Source organism: Rhineura floridana, chromosome 7, assembly GCF_030035675.1.
Source record: "Rhineura floridana isolate rRhiFlo1 chromosome 7, rRhiFlo1.hap2, whole genome shotgun sequence".
NCBI classification, from domain to species: Eukaryota; Metazoa; Chordata; class Lepidosauria; order Squamata; family Rhineuridae; genus Rhineura; species Rhineura floridana.
The window spans coordinates 69,880,717-69,896,989 of NC_084486.1; the positions used below are offsets into that span (position 1 = coordinate 69,880,717).

General features: G+C 47.6%; 1 protein-coding gene across 2 annotated transcripts; it reads right to left on the reverse strand.

Annotated features, from left to right (window-relative positions):
- Positions 1-1,341: 1,341 nt before the first annotated feature.
- EMX2 (empty spiracles homeobox 2) lies at positions 1,342-12,961 on the reverse strand. 2 transcript variants are annotated; one of them, XM_061635873.1, is made up of 3 exons: positions 11,299-12,951; positions 8,185-8,369; positions 1,342-2,854 (listed from the first exon to the last, which is right to left on the reverse strand). In XM_061635873.1, exons 1-3 carry the CDS (start codon positions 11,693-11,695, stop codon positions 2,687-2,689), a joined length of 750 nt encoding a protein of 249 aa, XP_061491857.1. In that variant the 5' UTR covers positions 11,696-12,951; the 3' UTR covers positions 1,342-2,686. The 2 variants fall into 2 exon arrangements, with proteins under 2 accessions (XP_061491857.1, XP_061491858.1); XM_061635874.1 differs by lacking the exon at positions 8,185-8,369 and having other exon boundaries at positions 11,299-12,961.
- Positions 12,962-16,273: the final 3,312 nt, after the last annotated feature.

Consider the following 16,273-nt stretch of genomic DNA (forward strand, 5'->3'; position numbering starts at 1 on the left):
AAAGGGTAGTCAGATTGTCCTAAATTATGTCCAACTAGCCCCCCTGGATCCACGGATTAAGAGATTAAAGGAGACCACTGGGCTATGGCTCCTCTTTCCCCTTCATATTCCTGGTATGATAATTGCCTAAACTGATTTGCACTTCCACAAAAAAGTCTTTGTAGCTGGAACACTGCAGACGAGGTTTGCGCTGTCAATGGGAAGAAAACTGATTAATGCAGCCTATCAGGCTAAGGAGCAAATGAAGCATGAATTAATTTTAAAAAAAACCTGGGGTACCCCCAGAAAGCCAGCTAGCTTCCTCAAGGATTAGGGGAAACTTTTTACCCTTTCGTATTCAAGTTGACACCCCTGTCTTCCACTTAACAAGTCCCCCCCTCTCCGAAAGTATAAACAATAATACTAAAATAAAATAAATAAAAATCCAGCCATATTTTCGTGCTCACAATATTTGCAATCCCGCAACAACCGTAAAATTCCTCATTTTGTTACTACGACTTGGTTCACGCACCTATCCTAAAAGTATGCTAACTTGTGCAATCCTATACACGTCCTCCAACGTAAGCCCCATTGAGTCAAACGCTTTAAAATGCGAATGGAGGATGGCGGTAAATTCGGGTGGAATCAAAGAGGCTTTACTTCCAAGATAGATGTGATGGAGACGAGGCTAAAATGAGAAACCGGGATACCAGACTGTGTAGAAAGAAAAATTACCAAATTAACTTTTTAGCCCCCTCCGCGGAAGTAAAGTTTCGCGGCTTGAAATGGGGCTTTCTAGTAAACCTACGTTACGTTTTAGCTGAAGTGTATGTGGGCTCACCAGCAGACCGATCAACAGCCCAGTTACAGATTTGGATTTCTCCTGGTACTAAAACTGCACCCTATTTATTTCCGGGAAATAAAATTACTTCCATTTACTCTGATTGGAAAAGAGTGCTAGCTCCAGTCCAGGGAGCCTTTCACACATACACAAACCCGCGTTTGCCACAAAGTAGACCCTCTGCAGGCAAGCAGCCAATCAAAACTTTCCCCCGCCTGTACTTGTATGATACACGAATTTACACACCCCTCTTTTGTGAAATTCACACTGCATTTTCAGATGCACACTTTAAAATATTAGGTGGATCGATACCGACGTACTGTAGGAAAAGTTCTCCTTTTGCTATCGGAATGGTTTGGAGAAAATGCATTTGATGATCAGCGTGAGATGATCAATACTGGGGTTATCCAATCGTCTCCTGGGGAGGCTGGCTGGTGCCAACATTAACTATAGGCCATGGAGGTCTACAGGCAGGCAGAGAGGGAGGGGGTTGACCTCTGGGGAAAAAATGTTGCTTAAAATTGTTAGGCCATATTGATAAATCTTTATTGACAAAATATTGACATTGAGATACTTCTTGGAAGTATATAGTGTGTTAGAATTCTAACAAATTAAACACAAAAACCCCACAAAAATATTTACATTCTGGTAAAGAAGACATGAAGGAAACATTTCTCATTTTTAGTAGCTCTATTGTCTTGGATCATCAACATCAGTGCTTGAAATTTGTCCCCAGTGAACACGGGGCCTGGGTGGAAATCGTGTCTATAGAGAGATCTCCAAGATCCCTGCTCTGTCTGAAGTCCTGTGTGTTTGTCCCAGCACAGCCCCCTCAAAGGGGAAGGGGAGAAAAAGAGTAACTGGAGTTTTTGAATGGGGACTATTTTTTTTAAAAAAAATCTTTATTTATTCATTCACGCAGCAAAGTTTCCCTCCCCTCCCCCCAATAACCCAACTCCTTTGTTTCTCAAAGGTTATCAATTTTGGGGAAGCAAAAATTTAAAAATAGAATTTGTTACCGCTACTTCATTGAGTTTTCACAACCACGTTGACGCCAGAAGTCATCATAAAAAGGTTTACAGACTGCACAGTTTCTTGTAAAATAAATTTAAAAAGCACACAGAACCTGTCTCTGAGGAGGGGAGGAGAGGGGAAGCACAGTTCGTGTCTGCATGACACTAGGAACCGGTGGGGTGTTTTTTTAAAAGCCCTCGTCCCTCTTTCTTTCCCCCTTCAAGGTTTTTATTCATTTTTAATTTTAAAAAAGCATGCAGTTCAAGTTTCTGAAACAGGTGTGTCGATTTTGGCTGGGTGTGGGATTTTCTCTCCTAAAGACTGAGAGAAAATCAGAATCATTATGGATAAGAATAAATCCCTCGTCAACTGCAAAGTGTCCTGTACGGTTGGGTGTGTGTGTGTAAGAGAGAGAGAGAGAGAGAGAGAGTGCAAGATCCCTTTAAAATTTGGAGTGTTTTGGTTTTGAATGGCGAGAAACGGAATATTTGTAAACCACCTCCTCTTGGTGGTTTGGCTTTGATTGAAAGATTCCCTCTCTCCCCTCCCGCCCCTCTTTTATTTTTTGTACCAGTGCAGGACCCGGAAGGCCGCCGTGTATGGACTGACGTCTGGCTAGCTGGCCGGCTGCGTCTCGCCCCTCCCAACGGCCTCTCTCTAAACACGAGAATCGCCTTGTGACAGAGCCGGTTCCTGTCCCTCTCGCCCTGCCACGCCACTCACTTTCCTGGGGTTGCTCACGAGCCTTTAACACTTGAGTTGTTCGTGGAAAAGTCTTTTAAGTGCCCGCCTAGAGTTTTGCTTCTCCGTCGGCTTCTTTTTCTTTGCTTCTTTCTTTTTAAAGGGGCTGATTTAATCATCTGACGTGACGTCGATCTCTTCCGGGCTGGCTTGTTTGGTGGCGATCCTCCACCGGTTAATATGATGAGTCCCTTTTTTCTTTTGTTGAGAGTCTGAGCCTTCCTCTTCCAACTTCTGCCGCTTGAACTTTGTCCTTCGGTTCTGAAACCAAACTTTTACCTACAGAGGGGAAACACAGGCTGCCATTAACTGCCTGCCGGAGGGCTACGTGGCCCGATTACCTCCCCCGTCCCCGGGCGGTTTTTACACCTTGAAGGGGTCCACTGCAGGGGGGGGGGAAGGAGACTGGGAGGGAATTAACCCAAAAAGTCCCGCTTCGGAGCACATCTCCTTTCTTCCCGTCAGGGTTACACAATCTACACACCCCTTTCTCTGAGATAATGAATACCTACACACACAAAAATAAACATTGCACATCAATAGGACCTTCTCATCCAAGTAGCACCCACGAACCCTGCTGGAGCCCTACAATTTGTTCGCACGGAAAGAAGGCTACAAATCTTGTGAACTCAGGGCGCGTGTGCGCGCGCAAATTCAATAGGAGTTGCTAATGAGTAACTATGCAGAGGATCGGGTTGAGATGTATTTCTTGGTAAAAGTCTGGAGCTTTAGGCACTGAACAGTTCCCAGTTCTTCCTCCTTCTATATACCCTTTGCGGTATCTTTTACTTGGAAGCGGCATGTGACTGTGCAGTGCGATCCTGTAAGTTTTCACGCGGAAGTTGCCAGGCTGAGTGAAGCCGGCGCTTCGTCCCAAGGAAGTGCGCCTATTATACAGGACTCCGGTGGGACCCAGAGAATACTCGGGCAGTACTGGAATTTGAGGAGATGTGGTGTTTTAGCATCCTATGCACACTTACTGGGAAGCAAATTCCATAGAAATTCCATAGAAATTTTGCTTAGGAGGGAGACAATGCCAGGATCAAAGGCAATCTCACTGACTTCATGGGAGCTCATCTCCCGCCTCGCCTAGAACTCAGTTAAGCCGCAGTAATTGGGGTTTTAACACTAATCCCCCATTTTAAGCAGAGTCCCTGGAAATGCGCCCCCATTGATTTCAATTTAGGACTGCAGCTTTTCACTCCGATTCCGAACTCATTTGTGGCATTAAATTCCATCTGAAATCAATAAGGGTTCATGTCCCAGGAAAATCGTTTAGGGTCATAGTGCCAACGTTTTTAAAATTCAAGCACCTCACTTTAGCTCCGCTGTGGATCGCATTGGGGGAATCGGAGTCTGAAATTCAATCTAAACGGGTAACTAAAGTGGGGATCTGGCTGCAGTCATGGACTCCGAACGCATGTGTGCACTGTATAGAAGCTACAGCTACGGCGATCCTCTGTTTTGCATGGGGTTGCCCGTTACACGTTCAATGGGGAGCCGGAAGTGTTACTGTGGACAGGCAGAGGCGGGACACTGCCCAGCCGAATAGGCCCTCCACACAGGGAGCCTTCGCGTGGACAGATTTCCACGCGATCTAGAACCCCAGAATATTCTATCCGTGCCTTCGCATTTGATTGATTTCCTCTCAGTTTAGGAGAGCGGGCCTCGCCGAGGCTGCAGCCCGCTACTCATTTGCCCCACAGTAGCCTCATGCTTAAATGGTCTGCGGCTGTAGCCAGCGTACGTTTGATCTTTCTCAGAACCGCAGCGTATTGTAGGCCATAGAACTAAACGCGTTCACTAGGAAACAAGTCCCCTTGGTTTAAAGTGAACTTACTGCCAACTACGTTTGTCTGGTTTTCTAACCTTGTATTCCAAACCTAACCACGTTTGCTTCGAAGTGAACCCCGTTGAATCAGCCAGACTTACGTCCATGTGAAGAGAAATCAAGATCGGAGCATTATGCAGCTATGTTACCCAGATATCTAGATCTATTCCCATTCACGTGTTCCTATACATACAACTCTCGCTTTCTGTAAAACTCCATCTACAATGTGTTCATTTGTATTCAGGAAGTACATTATCTACCGGCACAAAGGACAAGAATTAACCTGGGCGTGATTTGCCACTCAGTGGCAGTCATGTCTGTACATTGCTAATATACATATGCATTACAATGTATGCTTTTTACGTTCTTGTAGAAGTGAACCCATTCACCCATATTATCTCTCTACAGATGTGGTTACATTCTCCGAACCACATTGTTATCACGTGCGTGTCTCCTGCACGTATGAATATTGCTTGTGAATGTAGTGTCCCAGTTTCCCCTCTCTAATTCACATATTTACTCTTCAAGCAGCTCTCTAGATATACACGTCAATTACACTTTGTATTACAAGATGTAGGGTGGAGAAACTCTTGAGGAGTTCTAGCAGCAGTTTCCATTTTTCAATATTAATCACATCGCAGCCATAAAAAAGTCACTAACCTAGACTTCAGTTGTTGCATCCGTCTACTTTTTCTCATAACCAGTTTAATATAAAATAATGTAACATCTGTATTAACATCTCCTAACTGTAAAGCATTACTTTTTTTCCAGCCGGGCCTCTAGAAACGATTGTTATATATTGCCGCCTCCACCATTCCAGAAAAGAAAGGGAGATTTCTGTATCTTCCTAAGGAGCTCAGCCTGGTTTCAGGTTAATTCAGAAAAATCTTTGTCAAGGTGGAGGAGGGGGCCTATTCACCCTTAATTAAAAACAATAAAAGAGGGAAAACTGAGAGCTGCCTTAATTAAGGAGGAGGTTCGAATTTTGCGTGCTCTAAATAGACGCCTCTTTTGAACCAAGCGCCTCCCTTTATTATCAAAGGCGCAAGATGAACCTATTTCCAGGTGATGCTTTGGTGACAGTGGCAGGGCCTTAATATGGGGAAGTCCTTCAAGAAGGAAAGGGGGGGGAGAGGGAGACAATGATGGGAGGAAGGGAGAAGGGAAACCCTAGTGAATTTGCTTTGGCTGGTGTAAATCTGAATTAAACATAACCAGCTGACCCTGTCAGTCATTTAATTGCAGATTTTATTGATCCCGAAATTATCTCCAAAGAGAGCGAGACACACACACAAACACGCCTTGCTGAGGCCAAAGGTAAACATGATCTTTTTTAAAAGCGCTTTCTGCTCCAATTCGGCCTGAAAAAGCCTGATAAAGACCCTGAACGTAAAGGGAGTACTTAAATCCGAAAACGGGACCATTTTAATAAGCTACTTTAACCCGCTTCGCTGCCCCTGCAGAAGCCCTTCGCTGCCAGACACCCCCCCTTCCCCACATCTCAGCTGCATTTTCATATTCTCCAGAAGTCTCCCATTTAAATAGCCGAGCAGGGAACAAGGGTGAGTTTAATTCGCTTTTCAGTTTGCTAATTGAAGGGGACGACGGTTCATTTCTCCACGCCTGATCTCCAAAGGGGAGCTCGTTTTGTCGGGGGCTGGGGGCCTGACACCGCTACAATAGACCCCAACCAGCTTCGGAATCAAGCGGGACAAAGACCACCTTAAATACTGCTTTGCCAGTGGAAATCAGCCTGTGACCAGTCCCCTTGTTCGGGGAACCTCATCAAAGTGGCGATCCATTTACTGGGGTTTTGTTAGGGGAGACATTTTAAAACAAAAGGTCCAACCTACTTAATGCTTCGACACCCCCCTCCGCCCCAAAGAAAGGCAGAGAACGGGGGGCAGGGAAAAAGTGTTACAACTTAATCCGACCAAAGAACGTTACTGTTTACTGGGAACTTTGAACTAAGCTGCGCCTATTCCCCCCCCCCGCCCTTCTTCTCTTCGCCCTTCTTTTAAATACAGAGCCAGGAGAGAACATTCCATTCGAAATGGAAAGCGAGAGAAAATGCCATTTGAAAAGACCATCGCTCTTCTTTTAGGGAGGACAGTAACAAAAGCCTCTGAAAAATCGGGAGAGGTGGGGACGAAGCCCCTCGACGACACGAACCACTACAACAATCCTAAACGCGACCTCCAAACCAACCCTCTGGTTTGAAACGTACACACAGCTATACACAAGGCAGCTTGGCAGTCTAAGAGACAAGGCTTAAAGACGAATTTGATCTGATCGCTCTCCGTTGCACAAACACTCCTTAAGAACAATACAATGGATCATTCTCCCTGGCACACTCTTCAAGGAACTAACACAAGTCTCATCTGGGCAATTGTCAAACAAGGCCAAGTCTTCCAATCGGATTGCCCTCCAGGCAGGCTTTTTGATGTGACCCTCCCTCCCCCCCCCCAAAAAAAATTATAATCCAATTTCACCAGCACCGTTTGCTGGAGGGTCAGTGGGACATCTGCCCATGGCATGGCAGAACTTTAAAACACACACAAGATTGCCAGTCACCGGGAAATAAACCGACCGATCCGCAACATGGTTTATTAAGACGGATTTGAAGACGGTTTTGTGCTCCGATGCAAAATACAAGCTTCTTTGGATGTCGTATTAAAAGGCTAACTCGTTTATTATGACAAACTCTCGCGGGCTTAAGCTCACCTCATGAAATTTAACGTATATAATCACACGTGGTAGAGATCGGGTCGGGCTCGGTCCATGGAATGGAACGACCCGTTTTGAATACTTCTGCTCGGAGTCAAGTTCCATCGAACTGAACTTTACTCTGTCCTCTACCAAGCAAAAGTGTGTTCACGATCGATCGGGCTGCGAAAGCGGTTCACTTATTTTAGTGTAAATTGTTGTGGGTTAAGCTATATACTTTCGATTTCAAAATTTCGAAAACAAACAGTGGGGTGGGGGAATCCCAACATTCCTCGTGAACTGTTTATAGTTTGAAATCATTTAAATCCAATATTTATAGTTATTTTAAATCAAATCAATTTGATTTGATTTGATTGTTATTTTAAAAAAGCATAACATCCCGGATTCCCAAATCAAACCTGCTCCCTGAATAACAAACCAACAAACAAAAAACCGACTCTTTTGTACTCCACAGTTTGGAAACTGACTGGCACACACAAACAAACAAACAAACGCACACACACACACACACCCCTGTGTGCACATTCAGTATTTTACACCTGTTTTTTCCTAATGTAGTTCATTTTAAAACGGCAATTTATTCCTCCGACTCCAAATTTGGCTTCCGGTACGATCCGGAAGCCGATTAAGCAGAACTACCTTGATATAAGATGATAAAAATCTTGTTAATGCGGCTGGGGCGAAATATCCTATTACTGTGACTTAAATAGCTTGTGTCTAAATCAACAACAACAAAAACAATGACTTAACATACTGTCAAACAAACAAACCAAACATACTCAGTGAGCTTTCCAAAATTAAACAAGGCAAGACAAATATTTGGAATAAACTCCAGAATGGCTTTTTTATGACAGGGAAAAGGAAGAAAGATATACTTTAGAATTCCCACGTTATCCCACACGTCATCCTTTTTTACACGTGAACCAGACTCTCTCCGCTCACGCGCGCGCACGCACGCACGCACGCACCCGCCTCCCCGCAACCCAGAGCGGTTTTGTTTGCGTTGAGGCCCGGGCCTTCGTTGGGACGCTGCCCCCGCCGTTCTCCTCACCTGAGTTTCCGTGAGACTGAGGCTGTGCGCCAGTTGCTTTCTCTCTGCCCCTACGACGTAGTGATTTTTCTCAAAAGCGTGCTCCAGTCTCAGTAGCTGAGATGGGGAAAAGGCGGTGCGGATCCGTTTAGGTTTCCTGGCTAGGGCATTGTGCAAGAGGAAACTCTCCGGGCTGGTTTCATTGCCTGGATCGCGAGACGAAAATAAATAAATAAAAACAGTCACGAGCCAACCAAGCTGCTCCCGATCGGTATTTGCGCGTCTCTAACCGAAGGTGGGAGGAGGGGACTTAGCCGGGGGGAAAGTCTACCCGTTATTTTAAATTATTTTATTTGGCACTTCACTACGAAGTCATTTCCTACTTCAGGTGTGCTTAAATTCTCCTCCAGAAGACTGACCTTCCAGGGTGGTGGGAAAAGAGGTACACACGGAGCGAGATCGGAACGAAACTAACACTCACTCACATACCGTCGACCAATGAAGCAAGCGAAGGAGAGTAAAGGCCAATAGGTTAGGTGCATACCCTTAACGAAAAAAGCCACCGTAAACAAAACTCGGACCCTTGGGGCGAATTAGGGATGGGATGCGATACAGTTTAGGTGTGCATTGAAAACAGCCGACTTCATGGAACCCCATCAATAAACGAGAGCAAGGAATTATTTCACAAGTCAATGAATCCCATTTGCGACAATCTTCTGGGAAACCCCCTTCCGAAAAAAAGGGGGGGAACCCAGCTCCCCAGATCCACTTCCAACGAGCTTCCTACCGAAGTATTCCTCCACCGCCCTTAACATGCAGAAGACCCTTCTCCTCGGTGGTTAATTTAAAAAAAAATCAGCCCATCCTGCCTATAGAAAAATACGTCCAGAGGTAAAGTCGCTATTCTTCGAGCAGGGAGAGCTGCTTTTGCGAACAGCTGACAAAACAAAAAAGAACCAAACTAATCCTTTAAATAGGAATGTGGACTAAAAGGGGGGGAAGGGGAGACTCTCTCTCTGTCTCTCTCTCTCTCACACACACACACACACTGCAGTGTTTGTCATCTGTAAATTATTGGAAGTATTTTCTGGCGAGCTTTTGAAACTCCCCATCCCCAGAAGCGCTCTGCCCAGTTTTGTGTGTTCGATCCTTCCACCGAGAGGCTGCTGTTTCGAGCAGACGGGGGCAACAACGGCAGGCAAATCCCTCCTTTGCGTCGGAGCCCTCCAGAAAGCTACTCACGAGAGGGGGGAAATGACCGGGTGAACGAAACCCGTAACTTTCCACCGAGAGGCGATAATAATAATCCACTCTCTACCTCGTCTCGCTTTCCTGGAAGCCGCTCCAGTGTAAGAGACTGATCTGCGTGCAGTCGCTCCCCTCCATTACTCCTTGATGGCCTTCGTTTAATTAGGTTTTTCGGAGGAAGGAACTTAATGTTATTTCAAGGTATCCCAACGCTCGGAATTGCAACTCTCTATGACCCTCGCACATAGAACAGGGCAAATACCCTCCGGTTAATAAGCAGGGAGGAGATCGCCTTCGACGGGCTGCTGGCCATACGTTTCTATCATCCTTCAACTCGTTTTTCAACGTTTGGTCTCCCAAAGGCACTGAGTGTGTAAACTGGCCCTCACCAAACTGCTTTCTCTCTCACCTGCATTGAAGCGAGGGGGGAGAGAAATGAAGGCAATCTTACAGCCACGGCAGTTTCCTCTTTCTCGTGTTTGTTTGCCCGTGGAAAAGGTGGGAAAGTGAAGAAAAGAAAGCTATTTCGAAGAAATCGTTTTCGAACCCTCTCCTGCCCCTTTTCTTTCCTGGAGGAATATGAACGGGTGGGGATGTGGGAGAGCCAAAACAAAACACCACGAAGCTTCGCAGCCCTGACCGGTATTATTGCAGCGCAGACCCACCTCCTTTTATATATACAGTATATGTACGGTATTTACCGAGCAGTCCGGAATCCTTGACTTCCAAAGGAACGTTCTCCCAGTAAAGTTCCACTGGACTGCGAATTGAGATGGCAGCTGTGGAAGTGTATCCCTCCCACTGGTTGCTATCGGATTTATTCCCAAGAAATGCGTTAAGGATTGGGGTGCCCAATTGTGCCATTTTTTTAAAAAAAAGTTGAACCCTTCAGCCTTGTTTCCTAGGCTGCCTCAGAACCTCCCAAAGAAACCTTGGATCTTCGACTTTACATTTGCCCGCAAAGGCGAGTTGGGCTGCAATCCACTACATATCTACTCAGAAGGAAGCTCCGTTGGATTCAACGGGGCTTACTCCTAAGAAAGAGTGTACTGGATGGCAACCTTGGTTGGGAGCCTCGGGAGTTTTAAAAGGAAAAATTCGCCTGCGGGAAATTTTTCTTAAAGCATTTTAGTCTCTTTGCAAGGGTTGATAACCGCCCCGCCCACTCCGAGCTTTACCACTCTCTCTCCCCCCCTTTCCGTTTCCATTGTCTCAACCTGTCTTTGGACTCTTATTTCCCTAGCAAGACTTTCGGTTGCTAATTTCCTGGCGTGGGTTGGCCTCTTGAACTCTACGGCGAGGACAGATCTTTTGCCAAAACCAAAACGACTTTCACGGCACCGGCCGCAAAGACCGACCCAATCCTGAAGCCGGGCGCTCTACAACGAGCTGCCTTAAGGGGAGGGCGAACGGGACTCCGTTCAGCCACACCGATCCGGAGGGTTACAGCTTCTGTAACCAACACTGCCTGCTGCCCATCGGCCTCAACTGCCCCCTTTTTCTTCTGCAGCGACCGTTTCTCAAGTGAACAGCACTCTAGAAAAGAATCTGAGCTCGAATTCAATCACTCCGGTGTAGTCCCCATGGAGTCTTTGCAGACGAACCGAGTGGGTTTCAGGATCGCAGGGAAAGTCACTCTCTCTCTCTCTCTCTCTCTCATACACACACCCCTCCACGCCCATCCTCAACTCTGTTTTCGTTGTCTCTCTCCCCCCCACACCCAATACAAACGGCCTTTGGGGGGACATTACTTTCCCATCCTGTAGGGGAACGTTAGACGGATTTCTGCCCGCAGTTTTCCCGAGCCTTTCCCCCCTTCCCCCCAAAACATTTAGCGGGGGAGCTCCAGCGAGGCCGCTCCAGCGGGGCCACCCCCTCTGCCCTTACCTTGGAAGCGATGGCCTAGATATCTGTATCTGTGTATGAGCCAGGGGTAGAAGGTGGCGGGGTCCCTCTGCTGCGAGGCGAAGAGCGGGTGAGGCGAATGCGAGGCGGGCAGCGGGTGGGCGGCCAAGGCGTGAGGCGGGGGCACCGGGTGGACTGGGACGGCGGCGGGGTTGGGCGGGTGCGAGACGGCTTCGGCAAAGACCAAGTCCGGGTTGGAATAGACTCCCCGGCCGCCGGCGTGGAAGCCGTTGAGGAAAGGGTTCACGGGGCTGGCGTTGGCGTAGCTCAGCGCCGCCGGCCGGATGGGATCCTCGGCACGGGAGGCGGGCAAGACGGGGCTGTCTTTGGCCACCAGCGACTCGATGGTGAAGCAGCGCTTCGGGGCGGCTTGGAACATCCTGGCCGAGAAGCACCGAGCAAACTGGCCTCCGGGCTGCGGCTCCTGCCGCCGCCGCCGCCGCCGCTTCTCCTCGTCGAGGTCCCGGGGAGTAGATCGGGCTCCCTAGATCCAGAGCCCGGCGACCGGGCAGCCGCCAGCAAAGGCAGGAGCCAAGCCAGCTGGCCACATGAAGAGGCGAGTGCCCGCCCGGGAGACGCGCTCTGCACCCGCTCTTCTCCGCTCACTTCATCCGGCAAAAGAAAGGGGGGGGAGAAAGTTGCTGGGCGAAGTTCTGCCTTTATTATTTCCCCCCCCTTTCCTCCTCCTTTTCCTCTTGCCTCCCCCACCCGCGCTTGCCTTCTTCTGAGCAGCGGCAAAGGCGGTCCCTACTAGGTCCAGCGGCAATCCATGCAGGAGAGCGATCGGGTCCCTTTGCCCAAGGTGGTGCAAACGATTTGTTAGTTCATGAGCCTAATTAGTGCCGAGGATCACATAAACAGCTTCCTCTGAAGCCTGGTAAATGGGTTGATGATTGGTCGCTATTACTCGCCTTGAGGTTGAAGGGGGAGACTCTTTAAAGTGCGTCAGAGGGGAGAGGCGAACTTCTGGCCGACGCGATCCTGGAGGGATGGATCCGGGCCCGGACTGGAACGGACTCCTCCGCCTGCCAGGCGAGACCCGGGGTGGGAGTGGGGGACTCACAAGAGGCAGGAAGAGAAAGACGCCGCAGCCAGAGGTCCGGTGAGCGGAGTCAGATTCCTCCAGGATTCAGGTAAGTGGGAGGTTTTCCAGCTTTGATGAGGGGTGGGGGAGGGAGCCGAGAAGGAAGACTCATTCTTGGGGTTCAACATGCACCCCGGACGCCGGACTCGATCGCCTGAGCTGGTGAGGAAATCTGGCTTTCCCAAAGAGCCCAGCTGAAGAGTTATGGCAAAGATTTCTCTTAGCCGACTCAGAGCGGCGGTGGTGATGGGAGGCGTTCATTCAACGCTTGCCATTCTCTCTAAATGACTCTCGATTTCGCCCTCCGGATGCCTCGAAGTAATCTTCAGCCATTGTCCCTTCCTAAGGATCATCCCACAGAATAGAAGGCCGGTCGATTTACTGGAGCTTTTCAAGCTTTCGTTGAGAAAACCTCAAGAGGCTCCTCTGTCAAAACACTTTTTTTGGGTGAGGGGGTGTGGTTAGGCGTCTTCTTCAGATCTGGGCAGCCTGATAGAGAATAGGTGCTCTATACAAAGCTGGGACCAGCTGGCACTCTGGTGGAGGGACAGGCGAGTCATCCGTGAATCCGGCCTTGTCCGCATTTTCCAGATTACCGTGGCGTTTGGGGACGATTTTTAGAGCCGAGTCCTCCGGCTCCCATTGGCTGATGCGGTCGAATAATTATAATGACATCCTAGTACTGCTGGCTGCTGCTTACTGTTTATTGGTAGTTAAGGATCTATTATCTATTCATCAACTTCCTATTTTTACCAATTACACTCTTCTAAAGTGAAGTACCAGCAGGTATTTTTCACGTTTGCAATTAATGATTTTTTTAAAAAAGTCTGGCGTATTTTAAATCTATTACGCTGCGGTGTGATTTATTTTGAAAGGCGCAGGAGATGCATATTTGAGTCTGCAAAGGAACGGGGGAAGCTTGCTGTCAAACACTTTTAACTTTTCCCTTTCCTGATCTTTCTACTCTTTTCTCTGTCCACCCTCTTCATATAGTAAACGAATTCAAGCTTCTTGATTAGGGTGGGGGTTTAAAACAAGAAAACTCTTATTACATTCATTTCAATATATACGTCGAAATATATATTTTTCATGATAGCTTGCAGGATTTCCTCCTCTCCCCCCCCCAATTATTTTTTAAATCGTATTGTCCTGGTAATAACAACAAAAAAGCTATGTCACTGGAAGCAATGAAAATGGGAACTAGCCCCTTCAATTGAACTTATTAAGAACTCAGTGGGTGGATTCATGGAATTCATGGAATATTGTGTACGATCTCTCTGTGAATGCGCACACACAAAAGCACTATAAAGTGTTGTGCTTCTGTACTTATGACCAGATGCTATACATGCTACAAATAAATTGGGTTTAAATATATACTCGTAAGTGGAGTTTGCCGGAGTTTGCATAGGACTAAAATTATAATTAGACCCTATTAATTATGCAAAAGTCCCACCTATTCCACTCTCAAATCCATGTGGGTGGAAGTATGTGGACAGATTAGGAACGCTGTCAGCTGTATACATCCAAGAAGATAGGAGTGTACGGGCACGCGCCTGCGCGCGCTCCTCCACTGGTGGTGTTTAATCTGCCTTGATTTTCTGTGTTTGATGTTCTTGAGTTAACATAATCATCCTGCAATGCTACACAATATCCTGGCTACTAAACTTGAAAATGATTTTTGAATTTTTTTGTCTTTAATTTAAATTTTAATCTAACCCGGCAGTATAAAAAAATGGGCCCCTTCTTCCTTATTTTCAAAGCACCCTTTCCTCGCCTTTACCAACCGACCTATTTGAAGCCCGCCCCCCCCTCTCTTATATTTTCTTTTTCCATTTATCTTCAAAAGGATTAATCCTCGTCTTAAATCATCCCAATTCTCTTCCTTGCTTCAAGCCGTAATGTTTTGGAAAGTGAATAGGATGGCCAGCAAAAAGGAAAAAGATGGGCGTTGGGGTTACAGACAATCGCAGCAGCAATGTAGACGGGGAAATGCCATCTGCAATACATCCTGAGTGCAGGTGGCGGCTGAAGTACTATGGTTTAACTGGATAGTAGATTCGGCAGCAGATAGTTTTAAATCATCACCATTCTCATAGCCCTAATCACGGAATTGAGAAAAGCCTCATTGATTCAGGTGGAGTTTTTGGGTGTGTGTGTTTTAAGAAAGTGTGGTTACAGACACATTTACATGAAAGGCAGTTCCGCTGAAATCGGGAAATTACAAGTGCAAATACAATGGCAGGCCACAAATCCCACTAGAGTTTACCCGTGTGTGTGTATATTGTATATATGTATGCATGTATATGCCAATTTGGGTGGCAGGTAAATATATTTAGGATGATCCCGGTTCTAGTTTAGAAACTTAGCACTGATATTGTCTTAAAGGTACCAAAGTGGTGGTAAAGACGAGCTCAATCCAGTCCGGAGCTAAAGAGAATCGGCTTTGGGGGCTAAAATACCCCTTTGTCACAGAAAGCAGTCGTATTACTTAAATAGCTCCAGCCAAGAGATCTCAGCTCGCCTGGTGTGTTATGGCGGGAGATGTCTTCCAGCGAGTTCCTCAAAGGTGCTTCTATCTACGGATCCATCCCCTGTGATGAATGGCTTGTCGAGGTGGAAGCCTTTGCTATTCCGACTTCCCAAACCTAGCAGATAGGATCGTGCGCCGCTGAAAAGCCCCCGAATAGCAGCTCTGTTTTTTTCGATACTCTCGTTCTCTAGTTTTGCAACGGGTTTCTGTGGAAAGGGGGCATCGCCTCTTTTGATAAGATCCGAAGTAGTAAATCACGATCCTCCCCGGGTTTTTTTTAACCAGAGTTGAGTGAAAAGCAGAGTCCTCGCTTCCACCGCAGTCTCCCCTCGCTTTTCCACGGAATGGCCGTAGCCGGGAGGTGCTCTAATCGAGTCTTACTCGGCGCGTTTTTCTCGGCCTGAGTGAGGTCTGGAAAGCCCGAGAGGCGTCGCTCACCGTCTTAGGAAACTCTTGTTGGGACATTTCTCTCTGGGTATTAATCACAGCCAGATCTCTCTGTCCGTCTCTTAGGCACTGCTCCTGTCGCGGGGGGGGGGCAATTTTGCCTTGCAGAGACAGTTTCCTCCCCAGAAGTCTGAATTCAGAAAGAAAAGTGGGTCTGGCAACTTCGCTCCAACAACAGAAAAGGCCAGGATAATAGACCGGGGGGGGGGCTTGATCCAAATGCGTGCTTGTGGCGAGGCTTCGCAAACTCTTTGTCATAGTCCAGCCTTTGCCTTAGCCATGTATATTCCCCACCCACCACCCCATGGATCTTTTCTGAGGCTTCTGAGTCCCCAATCCCGATCAGATCCCTTATAACTAGACAGCTGAGTCTTTCCAGCCACAGCCTCTGTGATCCACCCCTCCGAAATGCCCACTTCTTTTTAGTCGAGCTAAAAAAAATCCCAGCAACACTCTGCCGGAATAAATAGCTCCGAACCACCCCCTCCGAGACACTCATATACCGGGCCAGGCGCAGGCGCCCGTGGACTTGAGTGAATCTGAATTGGGCCCACAGGAAAATGCTGTGTGTGGTGGGGGGATTCTGCTTGGGTGGAGGGATAATGAAGTGGCTTCAATGCACAAGCCATCTCCGAAATCTCCGCAAACATCTAGGCGGGCTGCGAACCTAGCGGCCTAGGCAGGAGCGATTTCACCGGCCCGGGCCTTGCTCTTCTGTGCTGCTGGCACAGGCGGATCCGAGGGAAGGCGAGGCCGGGCCGGTGGAATAACAGAGAGGGATTGCTGATTACTGGAGGGGTGGGCGGGGTAGGGGGTGCTTCTAGGGGCTGACAGCTGGATGCGAGCTGTGGATTGCTTGGAAATGGGCAGAGGTCAGGTCAGGCGGCCAGCAGCGC

Bases quoted from the DNA above. Each gene is read 5' to 3' on its own strand.
- EMX2 (XM_061635873.1), bottom strand. From the start codon at position 11,695: ATGTTCCAAGCCGCCCCGAAGCGCTGCTTCACCATCGAGTCGCTGGTG. The intron at 8,370-11,298 runs GTAAGGGCAGAG...CTCGCGATCCAG, and splicing joins TCTAGGCCATCGCTTCCAAG to GCAATGAAACCAGCCCGGAG. The intron at 2,855-8,184 runs GTGAGGAGAACG...TCCCCTCTGTAG, and splicing joins TCAGTCTCACGGAAACTCAG to GTAAAAGTTTGGTTTCAGAA.